The sequence below is a fragment of the Numenius arquata genome, chromosome 4 (assembly GCF_964106895.1).
Source record: "Numenius arquata chromosome 4, bNumArq3.hap1.1, whole genome shotgun sequence".
Classification (NCBI taxonomy): domain Eukaryota; kingdom Metazoa; phylum Chordata; class Aves; order Charadriiformes; family Scolopacidae; genus Numenius; species Numenius arquata.
The window spans coordinates 48,354,492-48,375,447 of record NC_133579.1 but is presented as its reverse complement, the minus strand read 5'-3'; the positions used below and the strand labels follow the sequence as shown (position 1 = coordinate 48,375,447).

The 20,956-nt window shown below is 38.3% G+C and overlaps 1 protein-coding gene across 1 annotated transcript in view; it reads right to left on the bottom strand.

Annotated features, from left to right (window-relative positions):
* TRIO (trio Rho guanine nucleotide exchange factor) overlaps positions 1 to 20,956 on the bottom strand; it is a 261,531-nt gene that overhangs the window by 27,111 nt on the left and 213,464 nt on the right. The window contains exons 35-38 of the mRNA XM_074146261.1: positions 8,525 to 8,817; positions 6,658 to 6,828; positions 2,672 to 2,767; positions 462 to 610 (exon numbers count right to left, since the gene is read on the bottom strand). Coding sequence (XP_074002362.1) covers positions 462 to 610; positions 2,672 to 2,767; positions 6,658 to 6,828; positions 8,525 to 8,817 — 709 coding nt within the window. The remainder of the gene's footprint in view (positions 1 to 461; positions 611 to 2,671; positions 2,768 to 6,657; positions 6,829 to 8,524; positions 8,818 to 20,956) is intronic.

The following is a 20,956-nucleotide window of genomic DNA, read 5'->3' as shown; positions in this document are numbered from 1 at the left end:
TTTAAAATAAAATGCCATTACATCTCTGGTCTGGAGACTTTTAAGTATATGAACTGTTATTTCTACCCAGAGATTTAAATAATTTTGAAACCAGGCATGGTTTTGTTCTACCATGGTAACAGTTTACTACATAAAGAAATTAAGCGTGTGGTGGAACAGAACAAGGGGAATGACCAGTTTTTTGAAGCCTAATAGCCCTCTGATAAGCATCTTCCTTAAGATACTGAGACTGACGTGACAAAAGTCAAACATCGGATGACTATAATTAAAAATTTCAGGAAATTTAAACTGTAAATAAAACATTTTTCTTTGCATAATATGACTACATGCTTGACACCTAACACAAGTCCTCCGCTTTCAGACTAACAGCTTCTGTTGACAGTTCAAAATGGACATTTTTCAAACATTTCGTTTCTCTCTTCAAAACATTGTAAACAATGGAGTGCAAAATGTGGTCTTACTGTCGTCTTTTTAAGGAGCTGGATTTCCTTTCTTCCATCTCGTCTATGGGTGATGAGGAGGAGAGAAGGGAGTTATCTGAAGGGTTGAAGGATGGACTGCTGCTGTCACCCTGATCTACCAACAAGGAACTTGGACGGTCCTCCAGGGCCTGAGAAGGTGTTCAAGACAGACAGCAACAATGATTTATTTCCCCTTTATTCACATGACACATTTACATGCAGCTGTATATGGGAACCTATGGGAGATCAATTATTGAAATGTTTCTTGGCAAAGGAGATCTCAAGCTTCCAGGAAACCAGCTAACAACTTAGCTTTCTAAGACAGATAACCTAACATAGACGTGCGTTTGAGATATGTCAGTGTTTCCTTCACAGGAAAAGAAAGGAGTTCAGACTATCCTGCTTAGGATGTAAGTACTTCTATGGTGGAAGCTACACAGATGTATCGTTATTGCCAGGGATTAAATTACATTTGTCATACTTTAGTTCTGGCATATGCAAGTAGCTTTCAATAATAAATAGGACATCTTTAAAGGAGATTCTTTGGATGCTACATTTTTTTAAACACAACGGAAGTGGCATTCTTTGTCAGATATTTTGTTTATCATATTGACTAGCCAAAATGCTGACTCATTGCAGAAAATAAGGACTTCTACACTGTCAATGTTGCTTTTGAGCTTCATGACAGTTCAGATCCTAGGAAAGAGACCCTGTCTCTTCTGCCAGATACAGCCTCCCTTGCATGGACTCCACAGGCTTCCATTTCTATAAAAGATAGAGAAGCCATGTGAGAAATAATACGAACAAGCTTCTATGAAGTATTTATTGGACTTCTTTAATTCAAGTCCATAATCTTGGATAAAGCTACAGTCATGTATCACACTTTCCTTGCATGTGACACACCCTTTAATGCAAGACACATTTACTTCACCAGGGTGGGGTTCAGCTGTAACCTTTTTTGTTTCCCTACAAAAAGTAAAAACCCAATAATGATATGACTGGCCCCAAAACCAGGGGAAGCTGACCCTTGGCTAAAACTGTGAAATGAGAACATCTCCGCCAGGGACATATTATATGCATGGATCATTAAGTTATACCCACTGCTAGGCTGCCTGAAAGACACACGGACTATCAAACTTCCCATTTACAAAAGACCTTGTTGAATTCTCCCATAGATTGCTTCTTATTCACCCTTCTGGTGCAAAAGAAGTAAAAAGCAACGTTAATACTCTAAGAGAGTGCAGCAATTATTTCATGCAGTAACGTAAGTGTAAGTCTTTCTGAATGTGGAAACATACAATAGAAATTAAAATTTCTCATCCTAAAATTCCAAGCTGCTTAGCTTTAGAATGAGCCTGAGAAATACCAACCTCTGGTAACATGGGGCTGCCATGCTGCAATTCTCTGTAGTTTTCACAGTGGCACTTATACTAAGTCCAACAGGGCCTAATGTTGCAAAAGCCAGACCAACAGGGTCTATGTTACAAAAAAAGGTTTTGAGGGAATCACAGAATTGCTGAGGAACCTCTTGAGACCATATAGTCCAATCTCCCTGCTCAAACAGGGTCAGTTAGAGCATTTTTTCCAGGACTGGATCAAGCTGGATTTTGAATATGAAGGAGCTTCTGCCTGGAATTATCCATACACCCTATTGTTTGTCAACAACCATCTTCAGAAACACAGAAATTTTAAAACACAGGAACTTAATGAAGTCGACAGATTCCTTCTACTTAATTTGTTAGCAAAGACTAAAAAGCAAGAAAGGAGGCACTAACATGCAAAATGATCCTTTTACTCTTCTACTTATTTCTTCATTATCACTTTGCAGGTAGATAGCATAAATGTTTCTGTGTGTGGGTTATCTGCTTTATTGTTGAACCTTGCAAGATTTTCTATAAATTTAAGTTTCAGGGATTCTTCTCATCAGGCTAAGACTCTTTTGCATTCATTTTACTAATAGGACACACATTTTCTGCCACCTCCTCACCCTCTTATTGTTTTTTGCTTCTCTATACATAAGCCATTTATCTACTCAGTAAGTGCTTTTACAAAAGAGGGTGTACAAAATGACCCGTACACAACCTAAAAAGTGACTTTTGAAACAGGTGTCAAGTTTTGCAAGTCAAACTCATGTAGCTTTCCTTTGAATAGCGAGTCAGGACTTGAAGACACAACTTCTTTAAAGACATACATCTGCCAGTCAGCCTCACCATTTTACTTTTGACGAGCTCTTCAATTGCACTGACTAGTTCTGCAGCACTGGGTGTCTCGGAGCTGGTCGGCCGTACCAGTAATCGAGAAGATGTCTGTGCAATGACACAAAGGAAGGAGAATCCCAGAGTTAGTCTGATACTTGCTCAAGGATCAAGAGACTTCCTTCACTTCTCTGTCAGACAAAGGTACCCAACAATAACTGTCAGTGATATATAACACTAAGATCATCCCTTCCAACTTGGGCAACTGGAATTGGAAATTTTAAGTGACCCCCACAGAAGTTAAATGCTGGGATAAAAATTCCTGTTCCTACATGCAATAGAAGTCAAGGAAATATCCTTCATCTTGCTGATAATGCCTGGCAAATAGCTATAAAAATCACCTGAGCCAACTCAATGTATAACTAATAGCTTGTTAATGTATTTTATTGCTGGTTAAACAAAGCAAAAACTGCAGAACAGTAATGGGAACCAAGAAGACTTGAAATAAAGGAGGAAGCATGATTAAGTTAAGAAAAAAATACACCAGTAACTGAGGGGCATTAACCTCTCTAAAGGAGCTGGGGCATATTGCCCAGATTCATATGGGAAATTGAGCTCACCATTCCTTGTGCCATCCATTTTCCCCAATGGTATGTGTAGAGCACAGAAGATCTCTGGCCTCATAAGCTATAAAATGCCAGTTTATAGATACAACTGAAGGTAAAAGGTGTTCACAGTAAAGGATTCTGGGAGAGGGCCATTAAATTCAGCCTCAGTAATTTGCAAACAGAGTTGTTTGCATATTACATTTATCATTAAATAACTGGAAAGTGGAAACAGGGTGTAATATGAATCTTATTTCATATTACGAACAGCACAGTGAATGTCATGTAGCACAGGGTAAGCTGTCCTGCAAATGTTTCCAACAAACTGGACAAAGAAATGGCACGTATAATGACTTAACACAAGAGGTTCTGCTCCAATCAAGCATGGGTGTAACAAGGCTCCCCATAAGTCAATACAAAAAAGAATATATAGATTTTAGGTAGTTTGCCTTGCATTCGCCTTATTTGGAAAGGAAAACAGGGGTTGGGTAAGCAAAGGAAATACAGACAACTTTAAATGGAAAGATACGGGAACTGAGCCAAAGCAGAGACAGAACACAAGTCAACATAATGCTGCATCAGAGTTTACAAAAAGAGAAAACAAAAAGCAAAAATAATTAGTTTCATATTAACATAACTGATCTTGAAACTTTAATACTGTTTATCCAAAAATTAAATGCAAATAACTTGTAAACTGCCATCAAATGCAAATCCATGAAGTGTGCAATGATTCTGCTGAACGAAAGAATGCATACTGTGCAGATGAGCTCTTAGGGGAGAAAATGGTTCTGTTATTTAGTGATATCAGACAAATCAGCATGGCCTAGCACATGATGTTTGCATGCACACCAAGAACTGAGCAATCCCACGGCTAGCATGTCTTTTAGGCAATTGTATGCTCCTGACATCTGACTGTTGACCAGGGTTTTAAAAGCTGTGCTTGTATGTGGGTTTTCACTGTGGATACGGAACTCAGCTTAACCTTACAAAACACTGTCAGTGTTGGAATCAGGCTCTGGTCAAGGTCTCTTCTCTCTGTTATTGCTCTATGGGAGTATAAGGGGTGTGACTGTTGGTAAAACTTCAGAATGTGCTCTGGGAGCAGAATATGCCCCTTGCCCAGAAAACAAGGAAAGGTGGAGGGAGCAACTGAGCACACGAAGGTGTGAGATGCTGCTGGAGCCCACAGCAGGCTGGATAGGGAGGGAGAAACCCAGCGAGCAGGGAGTTTCCAGCACGGAGCATAGATCAGGAGCCCTGGAGAGGAAGAAATGCTTGCAGTGAGGCACAGATGAAAGCCAAGCCTCTGAGGTCATGGAAAGGAGGAGACATTCCTTGGGATCCAGAGGAGCTGAGCAACCCAATAAACCACCGAGCGTGGCAGGAATGTGAAGAAGGACTCCACCCAGAAGGCAGACAACCGGGAATTTGTTTGCAAGCCTTTTATTAATCAGTAACTCCATCAATAGAGCCAACTGACTTCTGCTGGGTAAAACTTTGCTCTGGCTTCTCACTTCCATGTTCCAATAAAGCATTTGCTTTAGGTACTGGAAACTGGTGGTATGACTTGCTGTGTGGACTTCAGGGAGGCACACGTAACCTCCCAGGCTGCCACATGAGGGGGATTTTTTGCCTCTCGCCATGCAGTAGGACAGATGCTGCACAAAAACAATGCACCACAGAAGAATTACCTATTTATGTGTTTTGAAAAATTATGGTATAATATTAACTTTACCAAATTTTAACTTCTAAGAAGTCTTTTCTGGAATGCATTTAAGCTACTTAAAGAAACTGTCCCAACATGCTTTTACTGCAGTGGGTGCATGTTAAGGAGAATTTACTGGGGACTGAAAGTTGCTCAAAGCCTCTTACTCTACTGTGGTAAGGGCCTGGCTTCACATCAGAAATACAGAAGTGAGCAGACACTAACTTACAAGCACATCCCTTCACATAACTGTTCTTGCTGTGTAAAGAGAATTATGTAAGCAAAATTCATTTTTCTCTGGAGAACTTTTTATAAGATTTGTATACCAATTTTTTTATATCACTGAAGGGACACGCAAATTTGGCAGCTTATCAGCAGAAACTTTAACATATTTTCACCAACATTGTTTTTATTCTATTTCTAAGCCTTAAACTGAGATTATTATTTTCTAGCAATAAAATATTATCTCAGCTCTAAAGGCTGGCCAATTTTTGCTTGGTTTGTTTCAGGCATATTTCCCAATATATTAACTCCCTAACTCATATGCTATACTTTTTCAAGTCAGAAAACATGTAGGAATGACACACACAGAGCATGGGGCTTAACCATTTTGACCTACAAATGATAGCTTCAGGGATAAATGAGATCCTCACTGAAACACAGTGGTTTTAAAAGGAATTAAAAAAAGCGGAAATAAATAAGATAAAAGTTACCAATAACATCTGCATCACTGAGAACAGTGAGTAACCAGACACAAAATTCACATACACTATTCAAATGCTATACATTACAAAGGTTAAAAATTTTAAGCAGCAAAATGGGAAGAAAACAGTTATGTGCATACTTGCTGCACAAGTCCAGACTGTTTCTATTCTAATTCCTAAAACTTCTATTCCCAGGCTTGATACTTGTTCCCTAAATGTTTGATTCAGGTCAAAAATTGAAATAAGCCCTCTCAATGTATGAACATCATAACATTTAAGAAAAACAGATTATATGCAAGTAAGATCTCCTTCACACAGTTACTACCTACATCCAGAATTTCATTACTGATGCAAAATTTTTTACCCTCAATTTTAATGTGCCTTTGTTTGTAAAAAAACAGCTGGATTACTACCCTTATTTGAATATTAAGTTCTTAATACACCTTTTTCTCAAAAAAAACCCCAAAAACATCTTAGAGTTGATGTGAACAGCTTCTCCTGCTAAGGCATATACCTAGAAAATTTTTCCCCTGAACTGAGGCTATCCCAAATAGTAGGGCTTGGTGAACAGCCTATGATCTAAAAAGGTTATGTACAACTGTTAATTTCTCCAGATAAAGTTTATTTGCACATAGTATTTTAACCCCAGTACCCAAACGTATGATTATAAATCAATTACATTCTAATCACTAAATATGGCATCAAACAGATGTAAATAGGCCCGCAAACACACAAAGAGGACCATTTCCAATTAAAAGTGCTAGTAGAAAAATTTCTGCACTTGTACTTTTAAAGTAGAGAAGCATTCAATTCACACTCTTTCCACAGGAAATCCTTTTAATGTTGTCTAGAGTGGCATAGTGACTACTTCTGCCTACCATAAAGCTGTACTATGTACATTACAGAGACTTTCAGAAACAGAAAAAAAGGTTTGTACAAACAGAGGTTATCTCAAGATGTGAAGCCTTCCCCGCTTCCTCCTCCTACCTTGTCATCCTGCGAGTCGGGCTGGAGAAGACTGTGTTGCTGAATTGCCATCGGAGGAGGAAGCGGTACAGCATCCGCTCCCTCTTCGCCTTCCTCTTCTCCGCAGCTCTGCATGCCTGAAGAGGATGACTTGGAGAGAGTGCCACTGCTCAGCCCCTCGTTCCGTCCTCTCTGTAAATAAATTCAAGACATTCAAGCTGTCACCTGCTCAGCAGCACAAAGCTTGTTCAACATAAGCTTGTCTTAAACAAGTCTGTTCTGCAGATTCACCTCTCTCTCAACAAGTCAAGATGATCCTACAAACACAGTGTAATTCCTCAACAGGAGGGGGGGAAAAAAGCAGATGCCAAAGATAATGTTTTCAGTGTTTGGTAAAAGCAGATGGATTGAGATACTGAGAACAAGACATCCAGCTTGAAATTTACCACAGGAAAGTGTTACCAAAGCCATGCTTGCTTTCCAAGATCCACACTCCTCCAATTTAGAAACTCAAGAACTTTGTATCTAAAGCACAAACCCTCATAGCAAGGCTTATAAAGGATATTAAAAAACCCTATTGCAACACAAAATACTTTGTCAATTATCCTTTCTGCCCCTTCCCCCTTAAAGTAGTGAGAGCAGACTGCTTGTACAATTTTTAGTTGTGTTGAAAGACAGTCCTTCCAATTATACAAAGAACTATGACTTCAATTAGCCAAGATTTTAATGTAACTGATCTTGCAGGATAATTTAAGTATCTTTAGAGGAAGACAGCATAGATGGTTATTGTTTTTTTCCAACTTTAAGGCAGTGGCCTTAGGTCTTCCCCTCACTTACAGAACTGCAGAGTAACAGATAAAATAACAAAACAATGCTACAACTGCATCACAGAGGGTCTCTTTCTACAGCCTGACATTCAAGGACAGAGGCCAATATTCTGTCCCAAACCACAGGTCCCAATTCACCATGCTGCCAAGTCTCTAGTCTTTTCTTTCCCTACATTTACTGTGTAACTTCACTGAAATTCCAAGCTTGCAGTAAAATATGTCGTGAGCAAGAAAAAAAGTATGAAACAATTAACTGGGCATCTAAGACCATTTTTCTGTATGATAACTATCAAAACTGCTAGTCAGATTAAAGCCTGGTAAAAGGGAATAAGAATAACTGTACAGCATGCAAGCGGCTGTGCCCTTGGAAGCAGTAATGGTTCAACCTGAACCATAGCTTTGTAACAGAAGAGAATTTAGCTCTGTCTGTACCTAATCAGAGGCAGGCTTTGCTCATACATGAGTTCCAGGCTTAGAAGGATGGGCACATGAGCACACGTTTGTGGAAGCAAAGAAACCTTCAGTAGATGTTCCTGGTGGCAAAATCTGGAATAGTTCACAATCTCTTTCTCTCTGATGAAAACTGCCATGTTTGTTATTTGACCAATGGTGACTACGTTTTGATTTGAAGGGCCAGTAATTTTTCTGTGCTCTAACTCTTGCTTAAGGTGTAAATACAGCCTTAAGCAGTTAAGCAGCTCTCCCCATATTTTTCCTGATCCATCAACAAGGAAATAAAAAATAAGCTGATTATTCCCAGAACAGGAAGTACCTTTACTCACAAACTTCTTTCTTGAGTGGGATAAGACAGTAAAGCCAAAACCAACATTTTACTCTTCCATTTCTCTTTTTCAGTTAGAGATACTTTGCCATGGAGCTTTACTAATGCTGTCAATGCAGAAGGGCACAAACTGTGCCTGGCACAGAGCTTATGCAGAGTACAGCAGTTATGAAGAATGACATGCCATTTTGCTCAACTGCTGGACAATCAACCGAGGAGACAACTTTTAGTTCTTTGAAAGCATAAAACCAAACCTCGGGAAGCTGCCCTGAACACTTACCTCTTCAACGGTTTCATCTTGTGGGGTCGCTGCACTATCGTCAGAGTCCTTCTGAGAGCCCGCATCGGCACTTTTACGAACCTCTCTACTCTTCTTATGCTTGTGGGCCAGTTTTTTGACATGCCCGTCTGCTTTTCCACTGCTAAGACGCCTCACGGGACTGGTAAGCCATTTTCTCAAAGTGTTGCCGGGGCGCTTGGGGCCCGGGGAGCTCTGCGCACCGATCATGTGGGGCTGAAGAGACGTTACCGAAGCAGGAGGACTGGCATCATTGCTGGAGACCGAAAGGGAGTCTGAAAACAGAACGAGGGGAGCATTTTAAAGCTGAAACACTGATAAGTGAGAAACAAGGCAAATGACATGTAATAACGGGTATCAGATTGGAATTATGGATGAAACAACCACGTTATTTGAAGTAACCTGGCCTTTAACGACACCACAACTATTAGTGTTCATGCTGCACGTGGCCACCCACACATAAGCACCATTTATATGCTTACAACAGTCAAGCTTCATTAAGTTGCTCCTGCCTCAATTATAATTCATACTTACGATTGCTGATACTTATTTGATAGTGGATTATACTTTCCATGTCATCTAACTTTATGGGAGGATATGCCTGTTTTATCTTTTAATGTATACTGCTTTGAGCATGATCATGAAGAGTAAAAATAATTGCCTCAATGAGATAAGTAAATAATCTTTCAAACACTGAATTTTATTACAAATGCTCCAGTTACTTTCAGTATATATTTACTTCCCCTACCGTCGGGATAAGGGGGAAGAAGAATCCAGAAAACAGCTAAATGTCTGTCCTTTGCTTAAATCTTCTCAAAGTTTTGGCTGTTGTTTTGTTTGTTTTTAAAAAGGTGAACATCAATGTTTAAAAACCCATTTGCCCAAATCTCAGGATCAACAGTATTCCTCAGCATGACAATGCCTGAAGTTCTGTAGTCAAATAATGGATATACATATAACTATGGCTTGAGAAAACTGTATGAGAGCAATACTACTTTCCCACCAAGGCTCCTGTCACTTGAACTGGACCTAACACTGGTTAACTATTGTGAGACTACATTTCTTTTTTTTCTCCAGCAATTCTCTTTTCCTAAAAACATACTTCTTTTTGGATACATTCTCATAACACCACTCCTATGAATAATATGTACCGCTAGGGTATTAACAAGACTCTCCTACATTGTCAAATACGGGGTTTTTCTTTCCCGCCTGTATGTGCACTTTTGTAGATAGATAGTTTACATAAGGATGACATAAATAATGTTTTGTTGAATGTTTCTACTGCTGGGAATTAAATGCAGTGCTTGTGTTCCTTCTTGAAGCTTGACACAGATGTTCAGGTCACCTCTTCTGGCAGCTTTTCTGTAAGAGGCGTACTGCCAGTCTGACCAGAGGTAGTTTGAATTTTGTAGAATAAGATGGTCACACTGATGTAGCATTTAACTTCATTGTAAACACCCAAATTCCTTGGATCTACACACAAGTATGTGAGCCTGCTCTGTTTCCATAGAGTATTAAGTGCAAATTATGGCTTTGAACTTAGATGGGGAAATTATGGTGAATATAATAAGTTAGGACTTTTTATTTTCCTTCACTTTTCAAGCTGCTCCAAAAAGGGCATCCTTTCCTTGGAATGCAAAAGGCTGTTTGTCAAGATTTTTCTTGATTCTAATAAAACCCAAATGGCATGTGACCATTAAGATACATCAGCTCTGATGCCAAGAACTCCTGTAGCTTATACTGTATGAACATATACATAATAATTACTATTAACCACCACTTTCATCATGTTTCCATAAAACAGAAGATAAACTCTGTAAAGCTTACTTTCAGCCCAAGCAGCTAGCTGTTAACAGTTTAAAGCAAGTCCCCCAGAATCAGAATTCATCTACAGAATTATCTTCTAGCCACAGCTGTAGCTGTGCTGCACAAAAGTAAGGAGACTTCTTATTATGCCACTAACCTGGTTTCAAGGCTTTAAGTAGTGAGTACTACCAAAAACAGATGCAGAGTCACACCCATCGGCTTTGTCTCTAAATCTGGGGATAGCAGTTCTACAGAATTACCACAATATTTTCTTGTTGAAGCAGGAAACATAAGGAAGAAATTAATTATAACAATGGTTTTCAACTTGCAATCTGAGTATCCCTCAAGGCCCCAAATTGCTGCTTAAGGGTCCTCAGCACATACGCAAGAAAAGCAAGCCTCCTAGCCATCAGCATCCACATCACAACAGATTTTTAACTTCAGTTAAAAAAAAAAGAAAAAAAAAAGAAGTGGTCTGCTTATTAAAAAAATTCCAAACAAAACTTCCAACCATCTGCAAGCTCTCTACAGGAATCCAAACAATCTCCTGTTAAACCTCTGTAATAAATTAGTTTGACTTTTCTTTCATCAAACTCAACTTTACCTTTATTCTATCATGCATATTTTAATTTTTATCAGATACCTTGTTTCAGAAATCACAGCAATCATTGGCTGATGGGTATATCAATGAATTACCTTCTGCCATTCTGCTAGTGGAACACAGAAGAAGAGAAAAAAGTGCTGGTGTTCATTCTTGTAAATAAGTTTCTAAAAGCATAAACTAAATGCTTTGTTTTCAAGGCTCCCAGGCTTGGTGATGTTATAATCACTCAGCCAAGTTTTTCTTTCATTTGTATATATTTTTCGTCCCAATAATGGTTCCTACAAATTCCTTCCATACAAATAGAGCATATTCACATGGTTATAAAAAAAAAAAGGCAATTAAGCCTTTGCAGAAGTACAAGATGTACTCTTTTGTATTTTTGTATCTGTTTCATTTCTCTCCTTTACAATTACTCCTTTCTAAGAAAAGGGCAGTGTGGTACTGCAGCAACTGATTGCTTAAGATTTACTTTTACATAAACTTGTCTATCCCTAAGCATGTAACATGCTTGCAGTTAATAAACCTGTTTTTCTTTTTATAAAACCTCTGCTCCACCTCCATATCTCACCCATCCTTTTGACAATCAACACTTAGCAACTACCAAATTTCTTGTAAAACTGAATAGTACAATGGAGAGCCCCTGAAACTGTGGGAGACGAGTATTTTTGTCTGACTGAACTTTTGCTTCTACCACTCCTACTCTCAACCCACGTTGGCCAAGAGTACGTGGGCAGGAGGGAAGAGAGCAGGAAGAAATACGTACACTCCACTCAAGTGGAGAGGATCTAAGAGACGAAACAATGTTAGCCAGACATGTTTCACAGCACATACTTTAGCCATATCCTCCCACACAGCATTAGTTTTCATTTGGCATGCAGCATGTAACTGCTTCTCATCTTCTCTTCTGCATGATACAAGTATTATTAGGGCTTCAGGGAATCATAAAAGTGGACGAAGTGTAAACAGTACACCAAAATGATAGCACTGTTCCACTTTGCTCTTTAAAACATGAAGGCACTAGGGGAGAAGGAAAAGCTTAAAATGAATAAAAATACTGCATATCTCGAATTTTATTAAAAAGGGTGATTTTTGTTGGGGGTGGGGGTGTTCGTTTGTTTTTTAAAAAGGGAGGTTTAAAATCACTACTGTTTACCTGAACAGAATACCAACCAAGCCACTAGCCTCTTCAGAGATAAGACCCAATTTTTTGTCCCTCCTTAAATTTGCAGAAAACATCGCCACAGCATCATAGGTCACTGTTAATATTCACTACAAATATTTCACACCAGTATTTTCCCAGTGAGACCCTTTACCACCCATTTTCCCAGCCCACCCCAGCTGACAGGGATCCAAATTCTCACTCTCATCCGCTTTCTCAGGAGACCAGTTACAATACTAGAGCACAGTCGTGAAAAAACCTAGGTGCTCAAGTTCATATATTTAAGTAGAGGCATTGCCAGATCCAAACATTATGGAATATCAGTATCCAATACAGGCATTTTCAAGAGCACAGAAAGACCTTTCACCTTCACTATGAGAACAACCACACGGGTGTGTCTTACTTCCCCCTGCCCCATCACTTTATCACTACTTCTATCTATATAATTAGGGATACAGACTTGGTTTGATTGATTACCATGCTTGGGAATGTTTACACTAAATTGGCTTTGTTTCCTTTATGACTACATTGCAAATTGTTTTTCTAGGGTTGCTCAAGAATAATTTATCACTAAAAACATGCTAAAAGGAAAAAGGAGTATTCAAAATTAAACCAAGAACAACATAGACTTTTAAAACCAAAACAGATGGAATAAATTTGGGATATGCTAAACCCAACTGTGTTTCTAGTACAGTAAACTTTCTAGTGAGTGTCAGATTCCCTTTTAGAAAAAGATAAATGCAACAGATGGCCATCTTGGAGAGAAAAAAAAAATAACAACACACATATAACCATCACACACGGCAACACCAATCCAAAAAGAAACTATCAAATTTAACAAAATCACTATTTGCTCAAGGAGAGTCTGCTTTGTAATTCAATAAAGTATTTAAAAAAAACCTAATGGATGGGCTTTGTTTTATAATTCATAGCCACAATAAGAAGGCATTTAACTACCATTTCTCTCAAAGTAAAAACCACATATGTTGCTCTGGTGGTGAGGTCAGAGAGTTCACTGAGAGTCCATAAATATATTTTGAAGCTAAAGAAAAAGGGCAGGCAGCATGGGTTCTGACCCCCTCAAACTAGAAGATAAAGTTACCTCCAACAAACAGGCAAATTTTTGAAACTGGAAGGGAAATGGGAATTCTCATTCTAGTCTCAGCTTTCTTAACACTAGAAACACACACATCTGTGATCAATAAACTGGGTTTTTTTCCCTAAAAAATAAATCAGCCATGTTAAGCTAGCTGATGACTCGAAAGACTCTGCTTCATATTAACTATTTCCATATCGCTGTTTTTAGAGTTTTAGTATTTACAAGGAGAGCAAGGGGCTACAAAAACCTGAATTCCTAACCTACAGAATGAAACTGAGCCTGTTTGATGCCTGCTCTGCATCTCTAATCCCAAAATGCTGCAAAACTGAAAATAAAAACATTTCAGCATCTCTGGACTATGAAACAGGGATGGGGCAAGGAGTGAAAAATGGAGCAAAGCAAACCTAGTAACCCCAACTGGCATGTCAAACCACCACTGCAGACCCACTATCCACCACAGACTTTGAGGACCAGACCCCACAAAACCCATCACACGGGGCAATTAACTAGCTGATCAGTAAGATTTGATGCAGGTATATTATGAATATTTGGGGATGAGAGCTGCCTCTTGCTTGAAGCCACAGAGAACATAATCTACACTGATGCACTTGCAAGTTTAATATGTAAACTGAAAACAGCTAGAGTTCAGAGACCTCCCAAGCCCCTATCTACCTACAAACACACATGCCCCAATCTGAGCCAAGTCAATGTACCATCAGAGGAAGCAAAAAGCATTTACAAGCATCTAATCACAAAAGCCCATAAAACCCCGCCCGCATACACAGTCATCATTTGTTGTTAGATGAGATGGGGAAGCTTAAAAAAAAAAAAAAAAAAAAGAGTGTGAGGTTTATTTTATTTGTGGACGCAGACATGCAGAGTTTCTGCCTGGGAACTGCTTTTGAAGTACGAGGCTATCAATGTGCCATGTTCAAGACCATTCAGATACTTTTGTGTATGTCAGGAATTTTATTTCTCTCCTGCTGGGTATCCTCTTTAGACTAGCCTCACTGCGTATTTTTTGTAAACCAATACTGGAATACACATCAAAAGGCATTAGATTTGTTTCAACTTTAACAAGCCAGCATAAAAGCAGTTACCATTTAAAGACAACGCAGCTTGAGCTTTATCAGGCTTGCAAATGGGGAATTTCCACCATGCCCTTTGGGAAGCATGAGTTTCCCTTGTGATATAGGGATAGTGCAATGATTTTTATGAAACTAGTTTCTTAAATAAAATTTCACAAAATGCAGAAAGCCAGTACTCAATACATAAAAGAAAATCCTTCAATCAAATTTGTGTTTGGAGTGGAACAAACACACTGACTCTTCATCTCAGGTCATCAAACCTTTCCTGCCTTTTATTTCAAGTTATTCAGGGTGCTGAAATACAATTTTGTAATATTTTTCAGTGTGTGAATAGACAAAGAGTTCAACTCCTTAGTATATCTTCCCTGATTAATGAGTTATCTGTATTAATTTTGACTGATACAGACACTAGTCCAGAGCAGTCAGATTTAAATGTATTAAATAATTAAGTGTTCCAAGTCATCAAAAGCTGATGGTGTTGATGTCAGATAGACTGGAATTTTAAGCTTGAAGCTAGATACTCTACAGCTGCTCTTAATGAGACACTAAGCTGCCCCGCAACCATGTTGGCAATTAAAAAAAAACACAATCCTCCCCTCAAAACAGACATTGTCATCTTAATAACTTCCAAAGGTCTTTCTGAAATTTAGAAAAGTCATTCAACAGACATATTTGCAACAGCACTAGAGAAAGGAATGAAGAAAACCTCTTGATTATGAGGAAAAATAATATACTGTTCATATGAGTTAGAAAATTAGTGGCATATGTCTGAAGGGTTTAACACAATTATGTTACTACTATTTTTTTTTTTTTTATATCCTCTCCTGCCTTCCCACACTGTAAATGTAAAATCAAGGTTTTACATTTAAACATTTAAATAATTTCACATGCATTATAAATCGCATACAGAGAGGGCTGTAAACACATCAACCACTATCTAGGAGCTAAACACCAACAAAATTTAGGTGGAAAAACCCCCTCCTCTTACAACTGCTGGATAGCTTTGCATCCACACTTGTTTCCCTCCCATCTCCCCTACCTTTTTTTTTTTTTAAAACAGGAAGAAGGGATGATACTGTGCCAGAAAAAACTTTCCCAGGTTAACAGAACTAGTTCTGTTTGTGATCCCTGGAATTCAGACCACAGAGAAACAAACCCCACAAACCTAAATCTTGTATATTACTACAAGCACAAGGCAGCACTACAGAAGGGGAGAGTGGACTCTGTGGGGCATTTCATTCTTTGCAATAAGCTGTTATTCTCTCCTGTTTCTTGAGAGAACTATATTTTGCGTCACAAGTAGGAAGTATTAAAAGTTACTCACACAGCTTAAGTTCAGTTTCACAGTTTGTGAAAACCACAAGCTTTTAATAGATTAAATCTCAGCTTCCCTGTACACAGCTTATATTTTAAGAGGCAACATCTTGATCTCAGCTCCACTCTTTTGACGTCCTGTTTGCTCAAATTTAAAGACAGCTCATCCATGTGCCTGGCAGGATATACCAAGGACAAATTTATGTCATTTAGCACTGTTTCTGAGTCAAGCTCTCACTGTATATCAGTGCATAAGCCACCCTCTCTTGTCTCTCTACCGATCAAAGCAAATGCCCTTATCATTTTAATATGATTATCTCCCTGGGGAAAGGAGAGTGTATTTCTACTAACCACTAATTGCACAGGGTCTTGCATGCTTTTACGTAAGTGCTAATGAACAGAAGCCCACATTCAAATTTTCAGACAAAGTTTTCTCCTTTTTGTGTACAATCTGCAGTGAGTTTCTTTGGGCCAACTGGGGCCATCGATTAAGTTACTTACCTCTTGCACTTCACCTATGCCTCCTGAGATGTGACATCATTTTACATCACCATGGAGCAGCACATAACATTATTTGCTCTGCAGAGCTACAGTAGGCAAGATTTTCAATAAGAGATTTAACTTACACACAGTTAACTCCCTCACAGGGGCTGACACATACCATGTAAATAAAATGGTGACATCCTTCTTTCATTAAATAGTTGTGAAAGTTCTTCAGTGCAGAGAAAGAAAATAAGATAAATACTACTTTTCTATATTAGAAAGCAAGTTTTCCCACAGCACCAATGTAATTTCCCTGTTTCCCTTTAAATACAGTAGCTTTTAAGATCAATTTCTCACTGAGATGTTTCACAAAGTCTCAACTACATCATCCATTCTCAAAGTAGTGGGTGTTTTGGAGCTTTCCTACAGAATCATGATATTTTTAAAGTCTTATTTATATGCTATTTTTGCCAGATGCCTAGCATCAGCAATATCTAACTACTTACAGCCTTTAACAAAGCCAAGCAGCTAGCTGGTGGGGAGAAGTGAGGGCTGAGCCAAAGAAGGAAGAGTGAAGCTTTGGGACTGGGCCTCGTAGGCAGCGCTGATGCTTAAGACACCAGACAGAGAGTTCTGCCGATTGTTGACAAGCTATTTGTCTCACGCATGCTGTGTGCAACCTACTTTTGAAGAGCCATGCTGTGTGATGTTAGCAGCAAAAATGCAGCTCTGCTCTTAGTGGAGAGTTGTATATCACATACTACAAATGGGAACCACTACTGACACAAGATTTGTGATAAGCGGTTTCAGATTTTAACTGGGGCAACTGCACAATCCATTTTCACTCATCTGTTACTGAGCTGCAGAGTTTTATCATCTGCTACTTAAACTTTTGCTGCAAAATAATTTTTCCCTAGGAAATGGATAAAAATAAATGCCAGTCCTGGAAACACAGCTCTGAAGCAGCACAGCAGCATATCTGATATGCTCTGTGCATCAGTCCAGAAGAGGAAGATATGAGCAGATATGAAACAAAAACGTCTATATCAATATAGATAACAGACTAGCCAACCAAAGGGAAAAAAAAGATGCATTCAGAAAGTCCTCAGCTCTACTGAAAGCAGAGAAAGACCTGAGGGAAGGGAGGGAGAGAACCAAGCCTGCAGAAACTACATTAGGAAGAATCACAATTACAGACGTTATTTAAAGCAACACATTTCATGCTTCCCCGTGCAAAAGCTCAGCAACACAGAGCATCCCAATGGAAGGAATTTGTCCCATGCAGATTTTAAAACATCCTCCACTACTCCAACAAAAAGGCTGCAGTTTAACTAGGTTATTACAAGCAAGTTTGAGCCAGTGTGATCTCAAAAGGAAATAGGGGATGCACAGTTCTACTGGTGCACTTTTGAAATTGAGAATATACACATGGGTATTGAGGAAATTAGTTTCCACCACCCTTATATAAGGGATAAAACCAATTTTCACAATTATGAAGGCAAAAACTGATCATACATAAAAGCACCATAAAACTCTGAGCCAACATTGTTACTTTTTTTTCTTTTGTCCAGGAGTTTGAAAAAAAGTTGAGCAAGTATAACCTCTGCCGTGTAGTTACAAATTAATGGTCTCTAGGAGAAGATGGAAGTAGATGTATTTTATTCTCTCTTTTCCAAACGCCTTAAAAATTTCCAACACACGAGAAAAACCCCAAAAATTCTCCAGTAAAACTAAGAGAATATGACAAGAGTCAAAAAATAGACTTTGAAACACAAAGGGTAGCTACTAATAATAATTGCTAAGCATATCTTCAAGGGTATTAGTAAAGTTCATAAAGAGACAGTACACAGTGCTATTATTGAGTTTCAAGAACAAATGATACAAAAGAAATAATGACTTGATCATATTTTGTTTAAAAACCCCGAGTTATTAGACTATTAAACTAATAGTTTAGACTATTAGAGTATTAAAAAAACTACTTTTTTCCTCTTCTCTTCACCTACTGCAGTTACACGTTAAATTAAATACACATACTAGTCCAACAGCAATTTTAACAGTCTTTTTTTCTTTTCCCTCATCCTCTTGATTCAAAGCAGAAGAGTTCATTAGAACAACTAGCGATTGTTTGGAGCCACGGCTTTAGCAACAGCTGTACAAACACATCAATCTCAAGTTAGGAACTCTGCCATAAGCTTAATAATAATATACTCATGTCATTTAGCTTTGGGGCTATATAATAACTTTGGTCATTTTCTCTTTCCAAATGTTATACTGCTGTAGCCCTCAAAACATAAATTGAGAAAGTAATTAAAAGAATTAGGAGGGAAGATGGAACAGCTAAAACAGTGACAAAAATTGGTCTTCCAAAATTCCGATATAAAAAAGATGTTTCCATCTTACCCAAATAATTGATCTTAGTGCTAGTGATAGAAACTAATTGTACTAATATCACTTTGCATCGTAAAATGTTGAGCGTGGAACTTTTCATTGCACACACTACCTGGAGTGGAGTCAGGCCCTTGCAGCCATGCCACTGCTAGCAGCCTCCACACCATGTAACGAGATGACTGTAGGTGATGACAGACAGCTTCCTCCGAGTTCAGTCTCACCTCAATAACTACATTATCAAGAGCAGCCTTAGACTACAGTGATTGGAAACTGAACTGGTTTTAAAGTTTTTGTCTTCAGAGGGAAATGTAACCTGAGCAATGCAAGGAGAGCACACATGATTTTAATAAAGGTTAGTCACACTGGAAATGTGGATTATTTTTTTTAAAACAGACTTACAGTCAAGGTTGACTAGCAGATAGATAGCTATTGAAAGTCATAATGGTAAACTTCTGCACAGATGTCTTTTCAGGATGAAGTATTTTAAGGGATGAAGAAAGGGGAAGATACTCCTCCACAACTTCGTCAATCAATAAAGATTGAGTTAAAAGGCGAAAGATAACTCCTTGGTATAGATGTATTTTAAAACAAGCGAACTATAAATTAATGGAAGACGTGACATTTTATCTCAATGTGCAATTAAAATACACTGAAAACTGAACCCATCACTGCCATGTTCGTTAACTTGATTACAGTCTCTTAAGGAATAACATAGGCACTGCTGAATTTTCTTCAGCATGATCAAGCCGACATCGTGCACAAAAAGCTACATTTTGCTGTGCAACTTTTCTGTTGTTTTAATTTCCTTCAATTATTCCCAGTAGAGGCTCAGGAGGAAGGTGATGTCATTAACTGCCTTGCCCACGCAGTCATTTAAATTTTGATTCCTCAAATCATTCCTCAGCTCCCATCCATCTAATAGTACCTAAATGGCCACAGGAAAATCATGTGATAGGATCATGGCAGAGCTGTCCAAAACTGGTTTGGAAGTAGGAATCAAAAGGAAACAAAAAGGGAACGAAAAAGAGCTAACACACTTCTTTTGAAAGGCAATAAACTAGAATTCTTATTACTTGCTTTAATTAGACACAAAGTAGGGGGATGGAAGAGGGAAATCGGTATCAATAATAACTTCTACACAAAAATACTGTTACAGTAAATCACCTTTAGGTGATTACTGAACTGTAACCCTAAATTTAGGGGAAAAGTAAGTTATATGGAGAAAACAATATAAAGAATTTCATTAGCTTCTATGCCTTTTCCTATTGAAAAAACATTTCTTCTTTTCATCAAGTCCCCAGCACTTCACACCATGCATCTAGACAGTGGATCTCTATGAAGCTCTCTTCTTAGAACAAACTACCCCATGTAGTTTGATTGTTGGGTTGTTTTTTTTTAACCACTCACTAAAGAAATTTGACTGGAGGTGTCCAATCCCATGCTCAAATGCAAGGATAAAACAACAACAAGAAAAGTGGTTTAATGAACATACTTTAATATTCTCTGTGAGGAAACCCAATCCTTACAGGGAAGGATTACTGATGTCTTTTCAAAGCAATATGGAATATAATTAACACCACCTAAATCCTGTTCTTCTCATTACCTCCAGGAAAGGAGAGAGTCAGAACAGGCCTTGATGAGGAAATTCAATGGATTGTTGCAGCTACTTGCAGCCACGTTCAAATGCAGATTATGAACACATTGTTCATTACTAGTCTCGCAATGAGCACCTAGAGGAAACTTTAATTATGTAAGGTGACAGCTCATTCTTATGATGCTGCCTCACTAAAGTAATTTGTCTGAAATAGAGGTATAACATAGCAAGAGGCAAATTAAATTGAAATATGAGCTCAGGCAGTTTGGCTTTGCTCAGTTTAAGTCCATCCATTCAATGCAGATTTTTCAACCATGATAAAAACTATGCATCAGATGTTTCGTTGCAGGAATGCTCTGAGAGATGTGACAAGAAGGTAAAAATGCAGCCATATTTGTCCTGTTATGTAATCAAACTTCACCCTTCTTTTTAAAGTTTTGGCAATAATCCTTCTAGTCTTTGTCTGTCTCTCTCTCCTGGAAGCCTTCTTGGTATTAACTACTCATTTTCCCATCATCTTTTTTGAAGTTAAATCTAAGTTCTCAACTGCTTAACACTTCAAATATACTTCACTAGTGATATACAGGAATACAGTCATCTTAGCAAAATCCGAAAAGGCTTATATAAAAGTGTTCTTTTATTATTACTGAAATGAAGTTACAAATCCTTATTACGTGAAGTTTGCATTATAAACCTAACAACATTTTCTTCAGAAGAAATTTTCCTTTCATATCTTTCAAAAGTATTTAAAACTAGGAGCTGAGTAGCCGGTTTGAGATGGAGCTGGGGGTAACAGACCCATTTTAAATTACTCTATTTTCATGCAGTACTTATACAAGGTCAGAGCAGAAAACACTGCAGTGGATGGAGGGAGCAGAC